This window comes from Nerophis lumbriciformis, linkage group LG21, assembly GCF_033978685.3.
Source record: "Nerophis lumbriciformis linkage group LG21, RoL_Nlum_v2.1, whole genome shotgun sequence".
Taxonomy (NCBI): Eukaryota; Metazoa; Chordata; class Actinopteri; order Syngnathiformes; family Syngnathidae; genus Nerophis; species Nerophis lumbriciformis.
In genome coordinates this window covers 14,023,414-14,042,677 of record NC_084568.2, presented here as the reverse complement: position 1 = coordinate 14,042,677, position 19,264 = coordinate 14,023,414, and the positions used below count along the sequence as shown (strand labels likewise).

The 19,264-nt window shown below is 41.1% G+C and overlaps 2 protein-coding genes across 6 annotated transcripts in view; one reads left to right on the top strand and one right to left on the bottom strand.

Moving 5' to 3' along the window:
• Window positions 1-8,608, top strand: part of itga10 (integrin, alpha 10) — a 104,222-nt gene extending 95,614 nt beyond the window's left edge. For 2 of the 3 annotated variants that reach the window (XM_061982915.1, XM_061982914.1), the window contains exons 23-30: window positions 35-124; window positions 1,618-1,702; window positions 1,771-1,884; window positions 1,946-2,053; window positions 2,127-2,240; window positions 7,858-7,953; window positions 8,016-8,129; window positions 8,201-8,607. In XM_061982915.1, the coding sequence (XP_061838899.1) occupies window positions 35-124; window positions 1,618-1,702; window positions 1,771-1,884; window positions 1,946-2,053; window positions 2,127-2,240; window positions 7,858-7,953; window positions 8,016-8,129; window positions 8,201-8,251 (772 nt within the window). In that variant the 3' untranslated portion in view covers window positions 8,252-8,607. Of the gene's footprint in view, window positions 1-34; window positions 125-1,617; window positions 1,703-1,770; window positions 1,885-1,945; window positions 2,054-2,126; window positions 2,241-7,857; window positions 7,954-8,015; window positions 8,130-8,200 lie in introns of all 3 variants that reach the window. The other variant, XM_061982913.1, reaches the window with a different exon arrangement.
• Window positions 1-19,264, bottom strand: part of polr3c (polymerase (RNA) III (DNA directed) polypeptide C) — a 72,388-nt gene that overhangs the window by 14,999 nt on the left and 38,125 nt on the right. The window contains exons 7-14 of one of the 3 annotated variants that reach the window (XM_061982922.1): window positions 18,224-18,275; window positions 16,927-16,987; window positions 16,699-16,849; window positions 14,433-14,534; window positions 14,311-14,360; window positions 14,073-14,222; window positions 12,149-12,233; window positions 10,094-11,601 (exon numbers count right to left, since the gene is read on the bottom strand). In XM_061982922.1, the coding sequence (XP_061838906.1) occupies window positions 12,149-12,233; window positions 14,073-14,222; window positions 14,311-14,360; window positions 14,433-14,534; window positions 16,699-16,849; window positions 16,927-16,987; window positions 18,224-18,275 (651 nt within the window). In that variant the 3' untranslated portion in view covers window positions 10,094-11,601. Of the gene's footprint in view, window positions 1-10,093; window positions 12,234-14,072; window positions 14,223-14,310; window positions 14,361-14,432; window positions 14,535-16,698; window positions 16,850-16,926; window positions 16,988-18,223; window positions 18,276-19,264 lie in introns of those variants that run through there. The other 2 variants (XR_009817600.2, XM_061982921.1) reach the window with 2 other exon arrangements.

Genomic DNA, 19,264 nt, shown 5'->3' with positions numbered 1-19,264 from the left:
ACTTATTGACTGGTTTTATTCAATCCTCTACCAGTGACAGCATCGAGAGACAAGACACGTTAGGGGACAACAGTGTCCAACTGCAGAGTTTTGTCCAGTATGAGCCCGACTTGTTTGTCAGCAGGTATGTAGTCACCATCCAGTGGGTCTGGGTTCCTTCTTGCCTCATCCCTCACTTAAAGTGTGAGTGAAAAATGCCGTTTCCACGATGTGAAGACCTGATGAGTCCGAAACAGAAAGATACACTGTATTGCCAAAAGTACTTGGCCACCCATCCAAATGATGAGAATCAGGTGTCCTAATCACTTGGCCCGGCCACAGGTGTATAAAATCAAGCACTTAGGCATGGAGACTGTTTCTACAAACATTTGTGAAAGAATGGGCCGTTCTCAGGAGCTCAGTGAGCTCATAGGATGCCACCTGTGCAACAAATCCAGTCGTGAAATTTGCTCGCTCCTAAATACTCCAAAGTCAACAGTCTGCTTTATTATAAGAAAATGGAAGAGTTTGGGAACAACAGCAACTCAGCCACCAAGTGGTAGGCCACGTAAACTGACAGAGAGGGGTCAGCGGATGCTGAAGTACATAGTTGGACAGTCAGTTGCTACAGAGCTCCAAACTTCATGTGACTTTCCAATTAGCCCACATACAGTACGCAGAGAACTTCATGGAATGGGTTTCCATGACCCAGCAGCTGCATCTAAGCTCTACATCACCAAGTCCAAGCGGGCCCCTTCCTCTTCCAACATGACTGTGCACCAGTGCACAAAGCAAGGTCCATAAAGACATGGATGACAGAGTCTGGTGTGGATGAACTTGACTGGCCTGCATAGAGTCCTGACCTGAACCCGATAGAACACCTTTGTGATGAATTAGAACGGAGACTGAGAGCCAGGCCTTCTCGACCAACATCAGCGTGTGACCTCACCAATGCGCTTTTGAAAAAATGGTGGAAAATTCCTATAAACACACTCCGCAACCTTGTGGACAGCCTTCCCAGAAGAGTTGAAGCTGTAATAGCTGCAAAATGTGGACCGACATCATATTGAACCCTATGGGTTAGGAATGGGATGGCACTACTCAGTGGCCTAGTGGTTAGAGTGTCCGCCCTGAGATCGGTAGGTTGTGAGTTCCAACCCCGGCCGAGTCATACCAAAGACTATAAAAATGGGACCCATTACCTCCCTGCTTGGCACTCAGCATCAAGGGTTGGAATTGGGGGTTAAATCACCAAAAATTATTCCCGGGCGCGGCACCGCTGCTGCCCACTGCTCCCCTCACCTCCCAGGGGATGGGTCAAATGCAGAGGACAAATTTCACCACACCTAGTGTGTGTGACAATCATTGGTACTTTAACTTTAACTTCAAGTTCATATGTGAATCAAGGCAGGTGGACAAATACTTTTGGCAATCTAGTGTATGATACAGTATTATCTGCTCACAGATGCTACCTGGTGGTTGTTTGAGCACACTTCAGTTGAAACTGGATGCATTTACCTACCCCTACTCTTAATGCCTCAGTCACACGCATGATTCTCACAAGAGTGAGGCAAAAACTAATCCAGACCTACATTAGCCTCTCTTGGTCACGTGATTCGCTCTTCTTTTCTACTGCAGCGATTCTAACTTAAACCGATACGAGGTGCATCCAACCAGGACAATGTCAGAAGCCATTGGACCAGAGTTCCACACGCACTTTAAGGTAAACCGTCCTAGACCTCCATGCTTTGTCCGTACACCAAAAAGACTCATGGTTGTGGGTTTTTGTAGATCCAGAACCTGGGCTGTTACTCTGTGAGTAATCTGGAGCTCAGGCTGCTCCTGCCCTCCGTGGCCGCAGGGGACAGAGTCTTCATGACGGTCACTGACGTCTCTTCACACAACGTAAGTCCTTGTCCTCGTCCCCTTTCGCGTCTTGTTTGTGACACACAAAGTTGTCGCCTAGGCGACCGGCGTGAACTGCAGCGTGACCAGCGATCTGGCTCGGCTGAAGGGCCACCAGAGAGACGTGCGCCCCCTGCACCCCGAGGACATGATGCAGAATGACATCCTGGTGGGTGTGGCCCGGCGGTGCCAGAAGCAAATTCGACCTGCTAAAAAGTGCTAACACTATTTGTGTCTTGAAGAACTGCAGCAGGTCCTGGTGCATCGAGGTGACGTGTCAAGTCCAGCAGCTCCTCAATGGACAGGCTGCTGTTATTCGCCTTAGCCGGAGAGTCCATGATGACTTTTTCAGAAAGGTGAGGCACTTGAGCGGCAATTACACTTACTGTTCAGGGTCATGGGTGGGCTGACTTTCTGGAGCAAAAGGCCGGGTACACCCTGGACTGGTTAGCAGACACATACGTTGTTGTTGTGGCTTGTGCAGCCCTTTGAGACACTCGTGATTTAGGGCTATATAAGTAAACATTGATTGATTGATTGATACAGGAGGTTCTCGGTCTACGTACGAGTTCCGTTTTTATGATGGAAATAAATGAGTTTCCGTACAGGGTCTCTCTAACGTGTCCTGGGTCATCTCTGTGGCCTCCTACCAGTCGGACATGCCGTAAAAACACCTCCCCAGGAAGGTGTCCAGGGAGCATCCTGACCAGATGCCCGGACCACCTTATCTGGCTCCTCTCGATAAGGAGGAACACCGGCTTTGCTCTGAGCTCCTCCCGAATGAGACAGCTTTTCACACGATCTCTAAGGGACACAGCTCCGACACCCGACATTGGAATAATTTCTGCCGCTTGTACCCGTGATCTTGTCCTCCAATAAATTGAGAACTTTGCCTTCCGGCTCGGCTTCTTCTTCACTAGGACAAGACAGATACAGGGTTTGCATCACTGCAGACACCGCACTGATCCGATTGTCGATCCCACGATCCACTCTTCCCTCACTCGTGAACAAGACTTGAACTCCTCTACTTGGGGAAGGATCTCATTCCCAACCCCTTTTTCAGGCAAGAACCATGGACTCTGACTTGGAGGTGCTGATTCTCATCCCCTGTGAACCGATCCAGTGAGAGCTGAAGATCCTAGTCAGATGAAGTCAAAGTCCAAAGTCCCAAACGATTGTCACACACACACTAGGTGTGGTGAAATGTGTCCTCTGCATTTGACCGATTCTCATGTTCACCCCCTGGGAGGTGAGGGGAGCAGTGAGCAGCAGCGTGCGCTACACTCGGGAATCATTTTAGTGATTTAACCCCCAATTCCAACCCTTGATGCTGAGTGCCAAGCAGGGGGACAAAGGGTCCCATTTATTTGTAGTCTTCAGTATGACTCGGCCGGGGTTTGAACTCACAACCTCCCAGTCTCAGGGCGGACACTCTAACCACAAGGCCACTAAGCTGGACCATCAGGACTACATCATCTGCAAAAAGCAGAGACCTAATCCTGCAGCCACTAAACCGCATCCCCTCAACACCCTGACCGCTTCTAGAAATTCTGTCTATGAAAGTTGTGAACAGAATCAGTGACAAAGGCCAACCCTGGCGGAGTCCAAACTTAATTGGAAACCGATCCGACTTTCTGCCAGAAATGGGGACCAAACGCTGATACCAATTATACACAATCAGATGGTCCAATACCCCATACTCTAAGCCCTCCTCACAGGACTTCCCGAGGGACACGAAAAGCATACCAAGTCCACAAAGCATTGTTGGACAAACTCCCGTGCACCCTTGATGACCATGCCCAGAGTATAGAGCTGGTCCACAGTTCCACGACCAGGACGAAAACCACACTGCTCCTACTGATTCCACAGTTCGAATTTCCGGCGTAGACTTGAATAGACTTTAACGGGAGGGCTGAGGAGTGTGACCCCACTAGTTGGAACACACCCTCTGGTTCCCCTTCTTAAAAAGGGGAACCACCACCTCCGGTCTGCCAATCTAGAGGCACCGTCTCCGATGTCAACGCAACGTTGCAGAGTTTGTCAACCAAAACAGCATCCAGAGCCTTAAAGAACTCCAGGCGGATCTCACCCACCCCTGGGGCCGTGCCAACGAGGAGTTTTTTAACTACCTTGGGACCTCAGCCCCTGAATTTGGAGAGTCCAGCACAGATTCCCCAGGCACTGCTTCCTCATAGGCTTCTTAATAGGAATGCACGACAAAGAAGTGTACCGTGGTTCCGTCGTGTTCATTAGTATCCCGATCATCCAGAATCCTGATCAATTTTTACTACTGTATAAAAAATAATGTCATTTGAATGAATCCGTTTACATTAGGACAACATTTTACAGAGAATATTTATTGTTTCGCACGAAGAAAACAATGTGAAATACAAATACCCGATGAATGAAATGGATACACAAACATTTAGAATCCCTTTTTAACGTCATTGAAGACTCTTGAGGGGAGAGCTTTGATTTGAAAAAAGTGAGAAACACTATTGAATTCAACAAATAACTTTAGGCAAATCGCTGGCACTCGCAACTTTTTTTGGCCCCGTGTTGGATTATTTTGCAGTCCTAATGAATTGAGAAAAAACGTACGCTGACCGAGTCACCAAAGCATGGGATGTGAGGAATGATACACTGGAAAACAGACTAGTCGTGTGTAGGGATGTATACTTAGTACCGGTATTTTTTTTTGGTACCGGTTCCTGATTGGGTCAGTCCAGGAGGACCGTTAAAATTCTGGACAAATGACACGACTATCGGTATCGGTAGGATCTGATAATCAGCTTGGAATAATGACAAATAAGGAAGCAACACCATACAAAAGTTTGTAACACAACAATATGTGAGTTGAAAAACGTATTGGGGTGTTACCATTTAGTGGTCAATTGTACGGAATATATACTGTACTGTGTAATCTACTAATAAAAGTTTCAATCAATCAATCAAAAAACCCAGAGAAACATGCTTTATCAGTATCATGCTTCAAACCCTGCTTCAAAAAGCTCTGCACTACAAAATGTGCTCATTGTAGCCATTTTAAAAAAATAAAATCAGCCCAAATTTGTAGGTTATTTTTTTTATAAATAAAGAAAATGTTTTCAGTATCAAATGGTTGAAGTTGGTCAAATGGTTATAGATTAAAGGATTTTTTTTAATTCACGCAATTTGATTAACTTTAAATCTTTTCTGCTACGGACTAAAAAACAATGCTAATTTTTTGTTGTAAGTTGATATGTTTTTCTTTCTTTTTTGTGTCTTTCAATGTTATTAAGGATAAGGTTCTGCAGAGGTGTGTACTTATAACAATTTTATAGAAAGAGAATACTATTTATAGTTACGGTGGAGAGTGGGATAATATCATTGAGAAGCACTGATTTACACCAATTACAAATCATATAGTACCAATGAATACCGGTATCGATAAGCAATATCGATATTGGTTCTCATAAAATCCTAACCATATACATCCTGAGTTGTGTGCTGTTTGACAAACAATAACAGACAACATTATATATGAAAAATCGAACACATTTTTGGCAAATTTTCCATCGAAAACCGCATCATATGAAAAGTGAGCAATGTGCAAAAACAAAGGTACTACTACATTGTCAAGATGCTTTTATTCTGAAGAACAAGCAATTGACGGCCTCATATTTATTCACAAAGTATCATTATACTAGTGGCCTGGCATGCATAATACTGTATTTTTCGGACTATAAGCTGCAGATATATACGTTGTGAAATGAGTTATTTACACAGAAAGATTTTGTAACTGTTTATCTGCATACCTTCATTGTTTCCAAACGGTGTCTGTAAAACGGCTGATCAAACAAAACAGAAGTCATCGCCACTCGATAAGTCCACAGTGAAGTTTTGGTGAATTTACAAAACTGAAACAATACAAAAAGAATGCCATTGTAAGTTAATAATACTAACACAGTTAGCATATTAGCTAAGGCAAATGATGCCAGCTTCAATACATTACAATAGCACGTACAAATATGCATGAAAACACTCCTACCCACATCACACATGAGACGCTTTAGGAAGTAAAAATTGTTATAGTTATATTGTAAAACGTACAAACCTTGCTGGGAGTGATGAATGAAGAATCCATACGGGTAGAAACGCTATGGACGATTAGAAGACGGAACGGCACTTGTACTTCCGGTTTAAAGCACTAAACAGAAGGAAATACTGAAGAGGTTCACCCCGCAGCACCTGCAGTGAGCGAACTCGTTCAAAAGATGGCGCCATAGCACAAACAATGGCACACCTTTTCAGTGAAACTACAAAACCCAAAACCAGTGAAGTTGGCACGTTGTGTAAATGGTAAATAAAAACAGAATACAATGATTTGCAAATCCTTTTCAACTTATATTCAATTGAATACACTGCAAAGACAAGATACTTAAATTCGAACTGAGAAACTTTTTTTTTTTTTTTTTTTTAATAATTATTAACTTAGAATTTAATGACAAAAACACATTGCAAAAACGTTGGCACAGGGGCATTTTTACCACTGTGTTACATGGCCTTTCCTTTTAACAACACTCAGTAAACGTTTGGGAACTGAGGAGACCAATTTTTTAAGCTTTTCATATGGAATTCTTTCCCATTCTTGCTTGATGTACAGCTTAAGTTGTTCAACAGTCCGGGGTCTTCGTTGTGGTATTTTAGGCTTCATAATGCGCCACACATTTTCAATGGGAGACAGGTCTGGACTATAGGCAGGCCACACTCTTTTAGTACGAAGCCACACTGTTGTAACACGTGGCTTGGCATTGTCTTGCTGAAATAAGCAGGGGCGTCCTTGATAACGTTGCTTGGATGGCAACATATGTTGCTCCAAAACCTGTATGTACCTTTCCGCAATAATGGTGCCTTCACAGATGTGTAAGCTACCCATGCCTTGGGCACTAATACACCCCCATACCATCACAGATGCTGGCTTTTCAACTTTGCGCCTAGAACAATCCAGATGGTTCTTTTCCTCTTTGTTCCGGAGGACACGACGTCCACAGTTTCCAAAAACAATTTGAAATGTGGACTCGTCAGACCACAGAACACTTTTACTCTTTGCATCAGTCCATCTTAGATGAGCTTGGGCCCAGCGAAGTTGGTGGCGTTTCTGGGTGTTGTTGATAAATGGCTTTCGCTTTTCATAGTAGAGTTTTAACTTGCACTTACAGATGTAGCCACAGACTGTAGTTACTGACAGTGATTTTCAGAAGTGTTCCTGAGCTCATGTGGTGATATCCTTTACACACTGATGTCGCTTTTTGATGCAGTACCGCCTGAGGGATCCAAGGTCACAGGCATTCAATGTAACGTGCAGTGATTTCTCCAGATTCTCTGAACTGTTTGATGATATTACAGACCTTAGATGGTGAAATCCCTAAATTCCTTGCAATAGCTCGTTGAGAAATGTTGTTCTTAAACTGTTCGACAATTTGCTCACGCAATTGTTCACAAAGTGGTGACCCTCGCCCCATCCTTGTTTGTGAATGACTGAGCATTTCATGGAAGCTGCTTTTATACACAATCATGGCACCCACCTGTTCCCAATTAGCCCGTTCACCTGTGGGATGTTCCAAATAAGTGTTTGATGAGCATTCCTCAACTTTCTCAGTCTTTTTTGCCATTTGTGCCAGCTTTTTTAAACATGTTGCAGGCATCAAATTCCAAATGAGCTAATATTTGCAAAAATATAAAAGTTTTCCAGTTTGAATGTTAAAATATCTTGTCTTTGTAGTCTATTCAATTGAATATAGGTTGAAAAGGATTTGCAAATCATTGTATTCTGTTTTTATTTACCATTTACACAACGTGCCAACTTCACTGGTTTTGGGGTTTGTATTTGATGAATACAAAACATTATGACTGTTAAGAATTAGCCGCAGGAAAGAAGTAGCATCTTCTTAGTCATTTCAACTTTTCTATGTTTTTCCTTTTTGTCTGCAGGCCAAATATAAGTCGGCAAGGATAATCAGCACGTATCAGATTGCACCTCAAGAAACCAACCTCATCACTCTGGGAACAGGAACAGTGTGGAGAGAGGTCAGTACGACGCGCTCCATCCATACAGTTCTCCTTCATCTAATATGTCTTCTTGTCCTAAGACTGTACTGGAGGTCCTGAAGGGAAGAGCCATTCCCATCTCACTGTGGATTCTGATCGGCAGCATCATCGGTGGTCTGCTGCTGCTGGCCCTCATCATCTTCATCCTGTGGAAGGTATTTGAGCTCCTCTCTTCAAGTTCAGGAAGTCAAAGTTCAGAGCGCGACCCGGTGTCTATTTCCCTCAGCTCGGCTTCTTCGCACGCAAACACAGAGACGACGAGAACCACGAGGACTGAGGTGGATATTTGCGAGCCCACGCCCAGGCCCGGAGACCACGCCCATCAGGGCTCCAACAGAAATGCACTACCCACTACTTCCAGGATTGGGAGCACTTATGTAAATAGTATTTTTTTTATTTGGTATTGTACTAAACCGCATTTGCTCTATTTAATATGCTCACCGTTTCATATTTCAAACCATCACCGCTTGTCAGACTTGTCCAACTTTGTGCTGAAATAAATTCAAACTAGAAAAAAAAAGTATTTGTCGTTTGGTTTCGGAAACACCACCAATTTCCATGAGGCGTTATTAAATTGAATATAAATATAAAGCCAAATAATTGAAACTACTTACACATTTATTTGACTTCCAATGTTTATATTTGCCTATCTCAGCTGCTCCAGCACCCCCCGCGACCCCGAAAGGGACAAGCGGTAGAAAATGGATGGATGGAAAGATGTTTATATTTGATGAATATTTAAATCAGGCGTCCCCAAACAAGCGTCCAAAATCCGGCCAGCGGGAAATCCCAAGAAAAAAAACAAAAAACGGTTTTTTTGGGTTTCTTTCAATTATAATTGTTTTTCAATCTGTCCTTTCTAATCCATTTTCTACTGCTTGTTACTCTGTGTTTCCTAGCAGCTCAGGCAAATCATATTGTCTAAAAATGCATGTTCCCATCGATAACGTGACATCATTGCGCTCGGAATGAATGAATATATATATATATATATATATATATATATATATATATATATACATACATATACATACAGGTATATATATATATATATATATATATATATATATATATATATATATATATATATACATACACACATACACATAGGTATATATATATATATATATATATATATATATATATAACCCAACGCGGCCCCCGAGTCAAAAAACTTTGGGGACCCCTGCTCTAACCCATTGGTCCCCAAACTACGACCCGCGGGCCGGATTAGTCCCAAGTTTAAAAATATTTTTATGACCACATAACTTTCCTCCAGAAGGTCTTATCTTTGTCCATGTGATGTCAGATGAAACAAAAATTGTGCTGTTTGGCCACAATACCCAGCAATATGAAAAGGTGAGGTCATTAATCCCAGGAACACCTACCTACCGTCAAGCATGGTGGTGGTAGTATTATGCTCTGGGCCTGTTTTGCTGCCAATGGAACTGGTGCTTTACAGAGAGTAAATGGGACAATGAAAAAGGAGAATTACCTCCAAATTCTTCAGGACAACCTAAAATCATCAGCCCGGAGGTTGGGTCTTGGGCGCAGTTGGGTGTTCCAACAGGACAATGACCCCAAACACACGTCAAAAGTGGTAAAGGAATGGCTAAATCAGGCTCGAATGAAGGTTTTAGAATGTTCTTCCCAAATTCCTGACCTAAACGTGTGGACAATGCTGAAGAAACAAGTCCATGTCAGAAAACCAACAAATTTAGCTGAACTGCACCAATTTTGTCAAGAGGAGTGGTCAAAAATTCAACCAGAAGCTTGTGGATGGCTACCATCCACGCAGGGGGTTGCGGGCCGAAAATGATTTATTAGTATCGCGGTACTATACTAATACCGGTATACCTTTGGTACAACCCTAATACATACATATATATATATATATACCGGTACACACACACACACAGATACAGTATATATACAAACATAAATATACACACACACGCACATATATATATATATATATATATACATATACATACACACACATATATAAATATATAAATATATATATATATATATATACACATATACACATATATATATATATATACATACACACACACACATACAGTACAGCCCAAAGGTTTGGACACACCTTCTCATTTCAATGTGTTTTCTTTATTTTCATGACTATTTAATTTACATAGTAGATTGTCACTGAATGCATCAAAAACTATGACACCTGTGAAGTGAAAACCATTTCAGGTGACTACCTCTTGAAGCTCATCGAGAGAATGCCAAGAGTGTGCAAAACAATAAGAGCAAAGGGTGGCTCTTTTGAAGAAACTAGAATATAAAACATGTTTTCAGTTACTTCACCTTTTTCTGTTAAGTACATACAGTAACTCCACATGTGTTCATTGTTGATTCTGAAGGCCCCGGGCAGATTTAGTACAGCATGGCAACATAAGCTAGCTGAATTGTGATTGGATAAAAACTCTAACCTAAAAAACAACAGCACTGGAAGGAGCATAATATGACATGAAGAGAATATTAATATTTTTATATATTTAGGGAAAGTAAATTAAAAATTACTTTTATCTTTAATCATGATCATGATTTCTGGTTGTGTTAGGCCTTGCTGGCCCTGACGGCACAGCACTGAGTAGTAGCGACTTCCTTGAATCCGGTCAACTTCCTTTGTTTTGACTTTGTGGAACTGCGCATACAAGCGACATCGAGGCCACATTGGGGCCTGTGCACCTTAATACTGGAGTCTGATAAAGGTCAGATGGAAAAAAATCTGATTTAAAAAAAACTGATTTGGACCACTGTGGCCTGCAGTGTAAACGTAGTCTATGTTTGAGGGCCGTCGACTTTGGAGTGAAGCCGTAATGTTGTGGTATGTAGGGCTGGGCAATAAAAACGATATCAATATATATCGCGAAAGACATGTAATCGATATCAATAAAACATGTGTCCAATAAAACAATGATTTTTTTTAAGTGGAAGTTGCAAAGCAAGGTTGGTTGCATGAACTGTAACCGAGCAACGCAATAAGTGATCACTGATTAGTAACAGCCAATCAGGTAACAGTATCAACTATCAAGTTTAGTTGCGCCATCTTGATGTCTCGCAGTTGATTCTTTGCATGGAGTGAAAAGAGAATAGAAAGTATTGCAGTGTTTTTAATTTTTTTCCAAACAGACCGTAGTCGGACTAATACCACACCACCTTAGCTGCACTCACCCTTTAGAGCACAGCTGTAACTTCCTGGCACTAAACCTGCAGACAATTTAAGTTTATTAAGTCTATTTTGTTACTTTATTAAGCACTTCTTACATATTCCTTATTTTTGCACTTTTTCAATGTGATTTCACAATTTTGTTTACCTCCCACCTCCAAAAACATGCACCTGGGGATAGGTTGATTGGCAACACTAAATTGGCCCTAGTGTGGGAATGTGAGTGTGAATGTTGTCTGTCTATCTGTGTTGGCCCTGCGATGAGGTGGCGACTTGTCCAGGGTGTACCCCGCCTTCCGCCCGATTGTAGCTGAGATAGGCTCCAGCGCCCCCCGCAACCCCAAAGGGAATAAGCGGTAGAAAATGGATGGATGGATGAGTGTTTTCCATGCTTGTGTTGACATTTCCTTTCTTTTCTGCCTTGATAGCTGAGGGGATTATAATCAGAGGAAGGTTACATTTGAAATACAAATGTTTACACTTAATATGTTTTTCCTGGTCCTTATTTTCCATAGGTCATAAAACGGTAACACTTTAGTATGGGGAACATATTCACCATTAATTAGTTGCTTATTAACATGCAAAATAGTAACATATTGGCTCTTAATTAGTCATTATTAAGTACTTATTAATGCCTTATTCTGCATGGCCTTATTATACAACCAGTAAGCCGGTAACACTTTAGTATGGGGAACATATTCACCATTACTAACCCCAACCCTGACCAAATAACTCTAAATTAAGTCTTTGTTACTTAGAATTTGTTCCCCATACTAAAGTGTTACCCATAAAACATATCAGTAATTATCGCCTAGTGATGACTTTTCAATCCAAATTATGTTTTAGAATTTTCAGGAAATAAACAACATTCTGATCAGATTTTATGCAACTCAAAAGTCAACAAACAATAAAAGAGCCACGTTCGGCATTACTGATGCACAAGGTCTAAGTACTTTTGGACAGGCAAAGTCTTACTCAGCTTGAGGATGAGACGGTGGCCTGGACGTAAGATTCAAGCAGAAAGATGGTTTCATCCACTTGGGTCTCTGCTGAATCCAACCTGGGGGAACGACAGGAAGTGGATTCAACAAGTGCTAGCAAAGTGCTGTTACATGAAAATATCGAGCAGGGTGCCATCCAGTCACTCCAGGATTTCGGTGGCTTTTTTTTGTGATTGCCTGAATTGGTGGTAGCTTTTTCAAAAAGTTACGGCAAAAGTTGCGATGGTTTGAAGCTTATTAGCTTGTGATTTTATTCATTTGTTATCAATGTTTGAAGTGTTTGTTGTCATTTCAGCCAAAGGTTTTCTACAAATTTGACAAAATATATTTCATTTACTCACAAATGTGAGCACAGTTTGGAAAACCAATATTGAGGTTTTACTCGTTTTACGACAACACAAAGAAACAAAAGTAACCTATATATACATATATAGTCGTGGTCAAATATTGACATACACTTGTAAAGAACATAATGTCATGGTTGTCTTGAGTTTCCAGTAATTTCTACAACTCTTATTTTTTTGTGATAGAGTGATAGGAGCACATACTTGTTGGTCACGAAAAACATTCATGAAGTTTGGTTCTTTTATGAATTTATTATGGGTCTACTGAAAATGTGAGCAAATCTGCTGGGTCAAAAGTATACATACAGCAATGTTAATATTTGCTTACATGTCCCTTGGCAAGCTTCTGGCTGCAGTGCCCTCTGCTGGTTGTTTAGGCGAGTGTGTAGGTCACATTTATTTGTGCATCTTGTTTGTGGGAGGAATGTTTCATCGACACAAAAGCAAAAAGGCCATCCACATATGCAAATTCAATAGAAATACAAATACAAATACAAAATCAAGCATATTTATATTCAAATCTCAAAAATATATTTACAAATACACGTTTATTAATACAAATTATTGATTTATTTGTATGTCACATTTTTATATTTATACATTTTATTTGTATATATTTTCAAATCTCAAAAGTATATTTACAAATACGCGTTTATTCATACAAATTATTTATTTATTTGTATATTACATTTGTATTTGTATTTGTATATTTATGAATATATGCATATGTATTAATATTATATTGAGACAATTCTACTTCCATATTCCTCGTCCTGCAGGCATGATACTTGTAAGAAACTTACTTTATTTGTCGCCATGGAGGCGAGGATTAGTGATTTAGAAGTAGCTACATGACTGCAGACTGGGGCTGGACTTTAGCCGCTAGCTAGATAGCCATGTCTTAAAGCACCTCTTCCTGAGGGCGTTTCAGTGTTATAACTTCACCTTTATCGTTAGTTTTTAGGCCAAAATGCGCCCGTTCTCCCTTTTCTGTCTACACACTGTGTCTGCTAGTAAGTACTCTGTGATTGTGCACTGCCGAACATGCTCCTCTGCTCGTAAATGACACGACGTGACGACGACGGGGATGCGGGGGGTGGCAGACCGGTACTTTTCAGAGGCGGTGTAGTACCGAATATGATTCATTAGTATCTCGGTATACTGTACAACCCTACCCGGCATTACAACACATTTGTTTATTTCAACAACAAAAAAAGATTTGACTAGGAAAAATTAGTTAATAGTGGGGACGATAAATTTTCGTTAGAGCAAAAATAAAAACATTTTTTAAAAAGAGTTGAGATATTGTTAGATATTGGTTTGCCTACACAATAAGTTTTGGTTAGACAGTTAATGTGCACGTTTGAGCGCTGCTCAAACACTAATTCTGTTGATGAAAATGACGATTGGCCAAAATATATGGTAAAGTTACAAGGAATGGACAAAGTTTCAAGGGTTTGAAGGGATTGGTTACATTTGCGTGAATCGGTGAAGTCACAACATTGTACATTCCTGGAGGGTCTGTTTGAAGCTAGAACCGCTAACTCGTCATACTTGTTGACGTGAAGCCGCAAAGACTCCAGTTGCTGCTTCTCGGAAGCGGTGATCATCTCCTCCACCTCCGTCAACTGTTCCGGCTCCGCCCCGCTGGCCTGCAGGGAGGCCATGATGGCCTCAATGCGCTGGGACTTCTCCAGCAGACGCCTGACAATTATTGAAAGAAAAAAAAAAAAAAAAAAGGCTTTTAGACAGTCTTCAAAGGGCACAAAATCCCTGCTCACAACGCACTCACTTGCTATTTGTCGTCTCAAACAGTCGTCTCTCTATGAGGTTGGCCACAGTCTGCACAAGCAAAGCCTTTGTTAGGACAAAAAGACAGAATTATGCTTATAATGAAGTTACATGTGTTTTTACCTTGTAGCAGTTCTGGAGCAACATCCTTGCAGTGGACAGTTGGTTGACCGTGTAAAGATAGAAGGTACGAGAGGGTGCAAAGTCTGGAGTTTTGGGGATTTCCTGCGGACAAAACAGATCTCTTACATCAGGCGTACACTTTACAGAATGAACCATGTGCCTCGTAGTCATATATTTGTGGCGGCTCATCACAAATACATTCACACTAGGGTTGTACGGTATACCGGTATTAGTATAGTACCGCGATACTAATGAATCATATTCGGTACTATACCGCCTCTGAAAATTTGTGGTATCATCCAAAACTAATAACAGACGAATAAGTGATTATTACATTTGAACAGAAGTGTAGATAGAACATGTTAAAAGAGAAAGTAAGCAGATATTAACAGTAAATGAACAAGTAGATTAATAATTCATTTTCTACCACTTGTCCTCAGTGTTGGGACTAACGCGTTACTGTAACGCCGTTACTATCGGCGGTAAATAGTAATCTAACGCGTTATTTTTTATATTCAGTAACTCAGTTACCGTTACTACATGATGCGTTACTACATAAAAAATAACGCAAAATAACGCAGTATCGGCTAGAAACTGAGAAGATCTGAGTGTTTTATTGCAGCGCTGCGGAAAAGGCGACAAGGAAGAGGCGCGCCGCGCACTGTCTGTGTGTACATGTGTGTGTGTGTGGGGGGGAGGGGGCGTGTCTGTGTCTACTAACAAGACGTCATGACGAACCCTGAAGCCGAGTTTCTTAAAATTGAGATATTTTCAGTACGTTTCTTTTATCGACCACAAAGAAAAGAACATTTTAGTTGAATGTAAGTTGTGTCTTGGATCAAAGATCCTATCCTCGCAATTCAAATATGCTGAAACAGCTACAAAAACAACATGCTTCGACGAAGCTAGTAAAGAGACACACACTTCACCTCCACCTCCAACAGCGGCTGGATTTTAACGAGGCACTGCACACTGAAGGTACACACACTATGTCAATTCTCTTATATACTCTTTCATTCTAGACTTCTAGAGTGTTTAATTATCACATCACTGTAAATGTTTAGACTATAAAGTTCACAAACCTAAATAGGGATACTAGTGGGCCAGGCTAATATTTCCTTTTCTCTAAACTAAGTGGGGAAATGTGTAGAGTGTTCTGGGCTTCAGACATGATTTTATTTCAGAATTCCTTAAGATAAAAAAACGCCTGGTTAGGCTTTATATATGTAGTGTGCCTTTCTTGGTTTACAGCTATGTTGTTATTATGCTGCTTGTTACTTATGTATGTTATGTTGCAGCTATTTAAAATAGTTTTGTCAATTTGTTCTGGTCTGAAACAAATTGGCCCTTTGAAACATATCTTTGTCTTTGTGTATTGTATGTAGACCACATTGCTTAGCAGAGTTCAGTAATGCAAATGCATGTCAAGTTGATCAACAGATTGTATTATCCTCCAGTGCAATAACAGTACTGAAATGAAGGCTAAAAGGGCATTAAATGGGGCCTTAAGAAAATTAAAAAATATATATAAGTAATTAAATAGTTACTTTTCACAGTAACGCATTACTTTTTTGTTTAAGTAACTGAGTTAGTAACTGAGTTACTTTTGAAATAAAGTAACTAGTAACTGTAACTAGTTACTGGTTTTCAATAACTAACCCAACACTGCTTGTCCTTAATAATGTTGACAAAATAATAGATTGAAAAATGACAATATGTTACTGCATATGTCAGCAGCTAAATTAGGAGCCTTTGTTTGTTTACTTACTAATAAAAGACAAGTTGTTTCGTATGTTCACTATTTTATTCAAGGACAAACTTGCAATAAGTTTAATGTACCCTAACATTTTTTGTTAAAATAAAGCCAAGAATGCAATTTTTTGTGGTCTCCTTTATTTAGAAAAGTATCGAAATCCATTTTGGTACCGGTAACAAAATATTGGTCCGTGACGCATTTGCTGCCGGGCCTCGCAGAAACAAATAATTAATTTATAAACTACCGCATTTTCTCCGACTTAACTTTCGCCTGTCCCACTAAACACACCAATAAGCTTGTTAATAGATGTGTATTACAACTCTTTTGTTATCGTACATTAAACAGTGCACATTAATGGACATATAAAATGTTGATGTGCCAGATTGTAGCCAAAGGCTACTTTTTTGCTGTTTTTATCTGCCACACGTAGAATAATGCATACAATAAACCGGTCCCTGGTGAAAAAAAGGTTGGGGAACCCTGCTATAGAGGACGTCTTCACGTTGTTACCTGCAGCTGGACCAGGTTCTGTGAGAGAAGCGTGTAGAGCATGTCTTTAGCCTCCTTGGCTGGAATCATAGCAAAATCTTCCACCTGCTTCTGTTCCAGGTGTTTCTTCTTTAGCAGCAGACGAAATATGCGAGCGGATCGTGACCCAAACCTAAAAAATATAAATCATTGGGAATAAGTTCAAGACATACGTTTTACTGGTGTAGAAGGATGACAGCACAAGCTCACCTCTCTTGTACAGCAGATTCCACAGTGGCCCGCGCTAGATTGGCCAGCGCTTGGTGCAAGTCTGACACAACCGTCAGGAAAATAATCCATATTTTGATCCAATTACCAGACGCTAAACAGCATGTGCAAACTATAAAATAGCATGTACCATTAATGGCCGTGTTGCATGGAAGTGACGTTGGAGTCTGCGCGTCTCCCTCGTCGAAAAAGACCTCAACGGCTGAGTATGGTTGCATAGATGCTCCACAACGGTCACAAAGGCGGAAGAAGGCTGCAGCAAAGATGGGACCAATTGTCTTGGTCTCCATGCCATTGGACCCTGGCCTTCTTTTTGCCAAAGACATTGTGGTGGCTGTCTGTGCACCAGTCTCCCCACTTTAAAAGATTTCACGCACAGGCGTTCTCCTGAAGGCAATCCCACCAACAGGAGGACAATCATACTCGTTTCGAGTGATCGCCGACGACAATTGATAACTGGTGCAGGCTGTGGCCATGGAAACACTCATTTTACCTCACAATTATGTTATGTTCTCCAAACTGTGTGCGATGTTGTTGGACTAACAGCACACATCTATATATAATCCGTAACATGCAGTGTAGAATAAAAACAACGGGAACTATTTTTAGCTCGCTGACGCGGTGCACCATCACAACCCAGCAGCGCATTCATGCATCTGGAATAGGGCTTAGTACCGAATCCGGTACTTTTTTGGCACCGACCGAATCCCGACAGTCCCACGTAAAATCTAATGGTGCCATGTTACGGTACCTGGGTTGTGGGTGACGTCACTCAGCCGGAGCTATTTGCACTTCGGCACTTGGCGATCACTCCAGCAGCACTGAGAGCGGACTATGCCAAACTACCTCTAGGTGATGTTGCAATTTTCCACTCCAACAAAGAAATTGACTCCAAAAATGCTCCAACGTAAGTTAGGTAAGGTTCGGCTTTTCAAAAACTGCCCGAGCTTGATGCAAATATACATTGGCTTTGCCAATGACATGCTACTGATTAGCATTAGTGATTTTACATGGCGATTTCAAAACCTCCAAAATTGTTAATGAAAACTACAACTAAAAAGCACTTGAAAATCAAACAGCTGGTGTGTACTAAGTACAATATGAATACAGTATGAACACTTTTTAGGGCGCAACAAAAGGCTTATATCAGCAAAGACTGAACTGACAAGCCAACACGCCGTAATCTATACATTACTGCCATCTGCAAACCAGCTGTAGACCAGGCCCTTTGTGTTTCATCAATAAAGAGCTCAGTGCCAATTAACACAAAAAAAGATACTGACGACAAACATCCCGCCTCCACTCTCGCCAGCCTTGCCCACAAACTCCATCTAAAAAGCAAACAATAATGTTAGTTTATAATGTTCAAAAATATGTAATGTGGTTTAAAGCAATGTTTCTCAACCATAGGGCCGCCAAAAAATATTTTTTTCTCAGCTGTGCTCCATATGGGCCGCAGCAGGTACTCAGTTGTAATACACTTTTCCACCACGTGTGGCAGTGATGACAAAATCAAACAAACAGAAGAAGTCTGGAGCTAAAGTCAAAGAAGTTTCTTTCGCGCAAAATGTATGACTAAAGCGGTATTTTCATTTTCATTTTCATTTTTTTGACAGTTTAGGTTAGAAACTAGAGATGTCCGATAATGGCTTTTTTGCCGATATTCCGATATTGTCCAACTCTTAATTACCGATTCCGATATCAACCGATACCGATATGTACAGTCGTAGGTAGAATTAACACATTATTATGCCTAATTTTGTTGTGATGCCACGCTGGATGCATTAAACAATGTAACAAGGTTTTCCAAAATAAATCAACTCAAGTTATGGAAAAAAAAAGGCCAACATGGCACTGCCATATTTATTATTGAAGTCACAAAGTGCTTTTTTTTTTTTTAACATGCCTCAAAACAGCAGCTTGGAATTTGGGACATGCTCTCCTTGAGAGAGCATGAGGAGGTTGAGGTGGGCGGGATGGGGGGGGGGGGGGGGGCTTGAGGTAGGTGGGGGGGTGTATATTGTAGCGTCCCGGAAGAGTTAGAGCTGCAAGGGGTTCTGGGTATTTGTTCTGTTGTGTTTATGTTGTGTAACGGTGCGGATGTTCTCCCGAAATGTGTTTGTCATTCTTGTTTGGTGTGGGCTCACAGTGTGGCGCATATTTGTAACAGTGTTAAAGTTGTTTATACGGCCACCCTCAGTGTGACCTGTATGGCTGTTGACCAAGTATGAATTGCATTCACTTGTGTGTGTGAAAAGCCGTAGATATTATGTGATTGGGCCGGCACGCAAAGGCAGTGCCTTTAAGGTTTATTGGCGCT